This window comes from Drosophila miranda, chromosome XR (genome assembly GCF_003369915.1).
Source record: "Drosophila miranda strain MSH22 chromosome XR, D.miranda_PacBio2.1, whole genome shotgun sequence".
Lineage (NCBI taxonomy): Eukaryota > Metazoa > Arthropoda > Insecta > Diptera > Drosophilidae > Drosophila > Drosophila miranda.
Window position 1 is genome coordinate 25229747 of NC_046674.1, and position 8179 is coordinate 25237925.

The 8179-nt window shown below is 44.6% G+C and overlaps 4 protein-coding genes across 4 annotated transcripts; all 4 read right to left on the bottom strand.

Moving 5' to 3' along the window:
• Positions 1-164: 164 nt before the first annotated feature.
• Positions 165-3577, bottom strand: LOC108165274. Its single transcript, XM_033387879.1, has 5 exons — positions 2992-3577; positions 2734-2936; positions 2006-2375; positions 465-1100; positions 165-402 (listed from the first exon to the last, which is right to left on the bottom strand). The coding sequence occupies exons 1-5, from the start codon at positions 3556-3558 to the stop codon at positions 196-198; spliced, it is 1983 nt and encodes a 660-aa protein (XP_033243770.1). The 5' UTR covers positions 3559-3577; the 3' UTR covers positions 165-195.
• On the bottom strand, positions 1154-1833 carry LOC108151040. The gene has a single exon (XM_017279411.2). The coding sequence runs from the start codon at positions 1807-1809 to the stop codon at positions 1225-1227; it is 585 nt and encodes a 194-aa protein (XP_017134900.1). The 5' UTR covers positions 1810-1833; the 3' UTR covers positions 1154-1224.
• Positions 1972-2532, bottom strand: LOC108151041. The gene has a single exon (XM_017279412.2). It carries the CDS (start codon positions 2510-2512, stop codon positions 1997-1999), a length of 516 nt encoding a protein of 171 aa, XP_017134901.1. The 5' UTR covers positions 2513-2532; the 3' UTR covers positions 1972-1996.
• Positions 3578-4298: 721 nt separating the features above from the next.
• Positions 4299-5053, bottom strand: LOC117186733. Its single transcript, XM_033387885.1, is given in 4 exon segments — positions 4299-4522; positions 4525-4569; positions 4803-4852; positions 4854-5053. Coding segments are annotated over 4 exon segments (468 nt in total). The 5' UTR covers positions 5030-5053; the 3' UTR covers positions 4299-4325.
• Positions 5054-8179: the final 3126 nt, after the last annotated feature.

The window sequence follows — 8179 nt, forward strand, 5'->3', positions numbered from 1 at the left end:
ATGCAGGATTCGTAATGATCGAACGCATTTAAGGCTCATAAGTATAGCTGTGATTTTATGAATACTGAATATCGATAATATCTTCAAATCAGTTTACTATTATCTAAAACTAATTTGTTTAGAGTACACAAAAGTGACCCACAATCAAAGAATGTCCCCAAAGCTTAGAGTACATACTAAAGTTTTATTATCATTTCATTGAAATTTCCTTTGGTTATAGCACTTGGCCTGGCTTAGAACCACACAGGATCGCTTCTCGTGGTCCCAGCCATAAAAGAAAGGACACTGCTGTACAATTAAGTATCCCAGGCGACATTGGTAGAAATAATTGCAATTATCTGGGTGCGGGTAAATATCCATTGTATGCCGTTTGCACTGCTCCCGGGGATTATTTGTGGATGCCTAAAAGAATATACAAATTTTGAAGGCATTGCTTATAAGAATCTTCGATCTGTTAAACCCACCAGGCATCGCACATTCTCGGGATGATCGCATTTGCCAGTGCGGGGATTGAAGTGCAAGGTGGCCGCACAGTTCATGGAATACGGCTCACCCTGATAGCAAACATAGTAGTCCGTGCAGGAATTTTGATTTGCCATTAATATGATGCGGCTCTTGTTATCCTCTCGTGGGCAAATACTGGTCACAATTATATCCACACTCGGGGCAAATACTGTCGTGTTGCTGCCAGGTCCATCGATGGACGTTGGAGTTGATGTGGCGTTCAGTGATTCGGCTGCTAGAGTACTATTAGGAGGCGATTCGGTATTGACAACTGTTGAGCTATCTGTACTGGAATCTAATTCTGGTGTATTATCCGTCTCCACAGCCTGTCCTGAGCGACAATCAATATCGCCCATTGGCTCGCACATTTCCGTATCGGAGCTGAAGTATTCGCCGTCAGGGCATTCACCGTCATATGAATCATTTCCGTTACAGAAAATGTAGTGTGCGCAGCTCTTTTGAGAGGAAACAAAGCCCCCATCATTGCCAATGCACTCGGCAAATTCGTCCGCCTGGCATCTGCCAAAAAGGAAGCCCATTAGAAACAAGAAAACACAAAGCTTCGACATCTTCTCTGTATCGTTCCAAAAAGTCAACTACTCATGTGACTGTGTAGTCACCGGGGTTTTCTTGCCGTCATTTGGGACATACGAGTATAGGAATTTAATTTGCTTAGGAACACGGTTGGTATCTTCTTTATTAACGACTCTCTGGGGAATCTTACATGAATAGCCGTATCATGCGATAAGGTTTTGTCGCAATACATTGTTCTTGCGCGGCATCGAAATGAAAATTCTGCGGGCACTGCTGGATAAGGAGAAAATCCCCCATACATTGATAGTAGTAGTTAATATTGGCCGGGTAGGGATAGACCTTGTTTCGGCCGCTCGTCTTGCAGATTACATGGACATCGGTGCTCGAAATGGTTGTTGCTGCTACTGCTGGTGCGGCTGTTGAGGCTGTTGAGGCTGTTGAGGCTGCTGAAGTAGGGCTAATCGTATATGATGGGCGAGGACTCGATGTCGTTGGGGCAGATGTGCTATCTGGCTTGGGGTTTTCCGGTACAGCGGGCTCTGGTGCAGGGGAAACGATTTGTTCTTCATTTGCACCATAGCAATAGACAGGCTCCAGGCAATCCCCATTACAGTAGTAGGAATCGTCTCCGTTACAGTGAACGAACTCGCTGCACGACTGGTCGGGATTTGTCACCTTATTAATGATCACTCCCTGACATTCTTGTAGGAATGCCGCCCCCACCTGATGGCCAGGCAGCAGGCAGCCAAAGAGTAACAACAACTTCCACATATAGGCTTTCAACTGTTCCCATCTTCCAGGTCAGGGCCTCCTTTATAGGTGGGAGTCCGCTTCGGTTCGCTCGTCAATGAGATAAGGCTCTGGCTATAAGCTCAATTTATTTGCTAGCTAAATTGATTTTATTTGACAAGACACGGGGCTAATTAAAAATGTTTTCTCTACTTTAGCTCTCACTACTTCAGCGTACAGTACAGTCCATGGAGCTCCGGGTACGTCCGCCACAAGCTCCAGTCGTAGCATTGAATGCATATCCAATGGGACACTGCTCCACAAGCAGAAAGCCGTCCACGCAGTAGTAAAAGTAGTTACAATTCTGGGGATAGCTGAACCTTTTGGTTACCCCCTGATGACACTGCTCTCGCACATCCAGCGGCGAGGCTGTGGAGAGGATCGGCGATCGTGACGTTGACGTTGATGTTGACGTTGACGTTGAATTAAGCGGCGCAACAGTGGAATTGCCCGAAATGATTGGCTCGTTGCAATAGAAGGCGACATTGCAAGTGATGTTGTCCACACAGAACGTCGAGTCCTGGCCAGAGCAGTTGATGTAGGCATAGCTGCAGTTGGGCCGCGTGTTGTTTATGAATCCGAATTGGTTATTGCATTCTGTAATGTTGAGGCCATGGATGCCACAGGCCACGATAATAGCGCCACAAACGATCAGGCCAAAGTCAAAGCGCAAGGAGGGCCCCATTGTCGATCAGTATGGATGTGGAGCTGTGTGCTAAGCTTTTTATAGTCGACACTGTTCAGCAGGTGGCAATCAAGATATTTGAAATAAGTTATATTTAATTAAACGCTGTAACTTATCAATAAATATCCCCTCTTATCTCCTACGTGTACACAACTCTATGGAACTGAAATGAGTTTTTCTGGCTGCTTTGGGCTTTCCGAGACCGGAAGCACAGACGTGCTTATGTTCGCCGGGAGTTTCCATAGCATTTCGCCACATTTATCTGCACACAACTCCTTCGCTCGATGTCCCAGCCATAGTAAAAGGGGCACTGCTGTATTGTCAGGAAGCCCTTGATGCAGTAATAGAAGTAATTGCATTTGTCCGGGTGCGGAAAGAACTCTGTCATATGGGGCAGGCATTTGTGAGCGCGCGGATCTTCCAGCTGGAAAAGTATTCAATGTAAATCGATCGATATCTTTCAATCTTCTCAGACCTACCGCACACTGAACGTTCTCCGCGTGGTCGCATTGCCCGGTGAGGGCATTGAAGTACAACTGGTTGGTGCAGTGCATTTCCATGGCATGTCCGTGATAGCACAGATAATAATTTGTGCATGATTCGTTGCTGGCCATGAGTATGACCTGGCTGGGGTCGTCGCTGATCGGACAATTGGGCTTCACCACCGGCGCAATGTTGAGGATATCCACTTCGGATGACTGGTCCACCGCTGGTGCTGGATCCGTTGGAGGTGCCGTGGCTGGTGTGAGCTCCTCCTCTTCTGCCTCTTCCGGCTCCGGCTCCAGCTCCGGCTCGTCGACCTCGTCCAGAAAGCACTGCACATTGGCAGCATCATCACAGCCCCCCGACTCGGCATCGAAGTATTCACCATCATCGCAGTCGCCCTTCTGCGAGTCCTCGCCCATGCAGTACACATAGGACTGACAGCTGTCTAAGCTTTGGACAAACGACTCGTCGGCCATTCCGTCACACTCATCAAAGTGATCTCCATGTGACGTGCCGCTCCACAGCAGAACCAGCCAGAGGTACGATAGATATTTGGACATTTTTTGGTAAGTTCTTCGGGTAAGTTCTTCAGGTAACTGAGGGAACCCAGCAGCCTCTCCATTATATTTATGCGGATATTTTCGACACAGTTGCCGAAAATAGGAGTATCGCTGCAGACATGCATTTCATTTTAGTCTAATTGAATAGCGTTTTATCAGAAGACCTTCAAGATGTGTATCTTTAGACGCCTGCCACTGAGGTTTATTGTATTACAAAATATTCTACGATGAATTCTCCATGAATCACCTTACAGCCTCTTCGTATTGATTCGCAACTGTTTTCCATTATGTCATCACTGGCGTGCAGACCAGACCAGACCAGACCAGACCAGGCCAGGCCAGACTCTCTTGCCCATTACATATTTCGATGGTGGCACTTCCACTCATTTTGCTGAATGGTTTACATAAGCCGCAAAACTTATAAATTCATATTCACGCACACACTCTTAGACCAAGTCACAAAAAAAGCGTCAAAAGCGTGAAAGACAACGTAACAGAAATCGTTGACCTCAGCAAACGCCGCATTGTCCGTATTTTGCTTATGGATAGCCACAATCGAAGGCACCAAGCCCAAGCAGGCCCATTCGAGTATTTAATGACGTGGCTCGACTGGGAGATACCCTGCTGTATGGACATAATTCATCTAGATTCTACACCCCAAAAAGGGGCGTCTCCATGGTGATCCCACTAGTTGATTCCTCAAAAAGGACATACGGGTAGAGTACCCAGAGTTCGACTCTGTGGTTATTGTTTGATTTTTTTAGGTTTTATTTTGTTATGGTATAAATCACAGAAATCTGCGATTTGCCTGAGGGCTTTTGCTTCTTCAGTTTTGACTCTATTATTTGCACGATCATGGCGGGACCATCGAGTGGAGTGGAGTGGAGTGGATCGATCGGCTGGGCTGGGACAATTTGCACAAATTCTAATTTATTGTCAAGCATTTCCACCGACGATAAGACATAAATAGGTGCTGCTGGTAGCTGCTGGTAGCTGCTGGTCGCCGCTGGTCTATGATAGTCAGCTTTATCGTGCACCTGTAAGAGCAAGAAGGAAAGAAAATATAAAAAAAGTTTAAAGTAAAAATAAACAAAAACCAACACGAGCACAGGTACAGCAGCAGATACACAGACACAGATACAGATACAGATGCAGGTAAGAAGTGGAAGTTCTTTATCAAAGTATTTAAACAAGTGCGAACGTAACCAATCTTCTGTTGTTGTACTGTCTTTTGTGCTATAGACATTTCTTATAAGGGATATTTGCCTTAAATGCAATCGACAGATGAACGGAACGGAAAGATCGATCGAGCCAGAACAAAAGACAGCTCAATGCACATGACGGGACGAGACGGCATGGCATGGCATGGCATGGAACGGCACGGCACGGCACGGCACGCTACGATGTGTGGATTCAGTTGTAAAGACAAGACAACGGACACGACGTCGAAATGTCTGCTACGCTGCCTCATATTTGCCCCCACCCCACACACAGATACTCGTGTACAATGAATGTTTCGATCTACGAATTGTATACTTAATTTACAATCCACATGTGCATTTATTTACAGCCGTGTGTTAATATCATTGGCCACCGTGCCGTTTAAAGATATGTACGATACCGTTTCGTGGAGCCAAAACAAGTGGAATGAAATATAACGATGACACGATCGACTGAGGGAGAGGAGCAGCAGTGGGATGAGATCATTTTTCATCATTTTCGGGGAAAAGTAATTGCGTAGGGTGTCTGCAAACGGCAGGTACGGTACGAAGGGGGCCAGGTGGGGGGGTTGTCAAAGTGATAATGATAAACTGGGTCAGAATGAAGTATATCGCACCTTTTGTCTTGCCAGCAAATTCGGCGAGAAGAATTAACGGAATACTCGTAGATAGCCGTAGATGGTAGATGGTAGATCGTAATATGGTAATATGGCTAATTGAACATACATATTCAGACATACACATGTATTTTGTACATATTTTTAGATGGCTTGGCATATGTTTTTTGCATATTACTGTTTTTTACCGAGCAAAAAGGCAAAGGCACAGCTGCGTTTTCATATACATATGTATGTATTTAGCTAATTATAGTACATACAAATATCATTCAAGAAAAGAGTTCGAATGGTATTGGTACACAGTACCGAAATTTGGGTAAGATAAGGGAACTCTCCGGGGGCGCTGGGAAAGTGAACGTCAACACAACTGATCCCCAGGAATTGCTAGGGAGTGACTCATGCCAACACCCTGATAAGCCGTCCCTTGTGTCCTGCCACTCGAATACTTATCGGGAAAGATTCCCCAGAAACATCATGAGCAGCATACATACATACATACATATGTATGTATGTACATTAAATACAGTTCTAGCCTGGAAAAGCATTTACAAGTAATGCTCTCGAAAGAGAGCGTTCAACTTTCTCGAGCAACAATTGCTTTTTATACAGGGTTTACAATTCCATTAAATCCCATTCCATTCCGAAAGCACGGCAGCAAATATTTGCAGGGATTTTTGTACTTCTGATAAGAGGAATCACCCGCAATAACAAAAATTCATTCATAGGGGAAGTAAGTTGTTAAATTATCAAGCCAAAAGCCGTCACAGCACCGGAATCTAATCAAAAGTTGATGGCATAATGCTAAATAATATTTTAAAGAAAATCTCAAGTACAGATTAAAATACTGCCACAGATAAACAAGAAACGAGCCACTAACGAGAGTGTCCCAACGAAGAGACACACCTTCGTCGCCGCATCCGCCGCCCCATCTTCTACTTTTCTCTCAACAGCAGCCCAACTGTTGTGTCTTTACATTTCCAGGGAACACTCTGCAGCACACACACACACACCCCCATCCACGGACAGACACTATAACTTTTCGATGTGATTCACAAATCAAATAATAAATAAATACATACACATAATATAATAAAAAAGAGAAGCAAAATGAAGAAAAGTATACATACATACATACGAGTAAACGTCAGTGGCGAAAAATGTTTGTGCCAGAGCCATGCGATACAAATGTACATTTCTCTCTCTGTCTCTCTCTCCCTCTCTATATATATGTGTATGTGTATATGTATCTACATATACTCGCAGCTATATAACTGTAAAAGCCACTTGAAGCGAGAAGCTCACGATCGCCGCTGGCTGTCAAGAGAACAAAAGAGAAGCGTAGAACCGAGCTAAGAGAATCGCTATCGGTATTTCTGCCTTGCAAATTAGGGGCGGATGGGGTTTGGTTTGGTTTCGATTCCCCCCACTGCCAGCGTCTGCTTGCCTCTCCTAAACAGAAGTCCGGCTCGAGCCCGAGAGTCAAGCAACCCAACACAAAGTGTCCCTCCATTAAAGAGAAAAATGTGAGATACGAATACGAATACGAATATACGGGTTCAAATGCGGCCAGCATGACGAATTATTACATGCATTTAATGTACAATACAAGCGCTCACTCACACATCCATTGCAAGCGGTATACGCGCACACCCGCTCGCACACAATGCACATTAATGATGTTGATGGGATCGCGATTCAAATATGTACGTACATATGACATACATAAGCAAACAAAATATAGGTGGTGCTCCTGCGAATGTTTTGGTTGGAGTAATTTGACGAATTATGGCTCGGTACGCGCGACAGCTAAGGTCAATCGCATGCAATTAAATTCTGACTACATAAAATAGACATATGTACATATGTATATGTATACGTACATATATTCTAATTAATCTTTCCAAAACAAAATAAACGGTACCTCGCAAATTGATCAAAAGCTGGTATTGGCCCCACAGCAAAGTGAAGAAGAGTGTCCGAAGACTGGCAAGATCATCTTCGGGGTTTCCCCACCTAGAAAGTGTGTCTGATTGATATAATAAATACGTTAAGTCTGGACAAAATGAATTTACTCTGCCTTCATGAGGGCGTTCATATGTATGTATGTATGTATGTAAGTACATACTCGTAGGTATGTACATATGTATGTAGATATACTAATCTCTCTCACTGTGCCGTCTTGCTGGTCCGTTCAGCTATCAGAGCTCATTGATCTGAGCGTTTGCTTTTGCGGAATTTCGCTTCGATTTACTATTCAAGCCATTTACTATATTTGGAAATTATAGGTTTTAAAATAAATAATAACTATTTGTGGGTAGAGTTCTTCTCAACACAAATCATTGTCCATTTCCATGTTTAATGTTGGGTCATGTTGGGTGCACATGACATGCATGGGGCTATGGCTACTCCTATCCATATGTATTACACAAGCATTTTGTCGTCGCCGCTTTAGTAGTGTAGTTGTCATCGTCTGACGATGTATCTCTTGCCCAGGCAAAGGCAAAGGCAGCTTTAAACCGGATCTTTGCTTCGAAAGTACATTCACTTTATGCCGTCTCTGACGTCGCTGCTGCAGTCCGGCCTGGTCGGTTCCGACCGAGCCCGGCCCCAAACCCGGCAACGGCAACGGCAACGACAACGGCAACGGCAACGACTCCGGCAACAGCCTGCCTGCCTTCAAATGACAAAGCAAAAGGCTTAGCTATAAGTATGGACTGCACATGTGCATAGTTCAAATAACTTGGTCAAGTTGACAAGATCAACCGATCGCAAGCGGCAACCAAA

Bases quoted from the DNA above. Each gene is read 5' to 3' on its own strand.
- LOC108151040 (XM_017279411.2), bottom strand. From the start codon at position 1,809: ATGTGGAAGTTGTTGTTACTCTTTGGCTGCCTGCTGCCTGGCCATCAG.
- LOC108151041 (XM_017279412.2), bottom strand. From the start codon at position 2,512: ATGGGGCCCTCCTTGCGCTTTGACTTTGGCCTGATCGTTTGTGGCGCT.
- LOC108165274 (XM_033387879.1), bottom strand. From the start codon at position 3,558: ATGTCCAAATATCTATCGTACCTCTGGCTGGTTCTGCTGTGGAGCGGC. The intron at 2,937-2,991 runs GTAGGTCTGAGA...ATACTTTTCCAG, and splicing joins CGGAGAACGTTCAGTGTGCG to CTGGAAGATCCGCGCGCTCA. The intron at 403-464 runs GTGGGTTTAACA...ATATTCTTTTAG, and splicing joins CCGAGAATGTGCGATGCCTG to GCATCCACAAATAATCCCCG.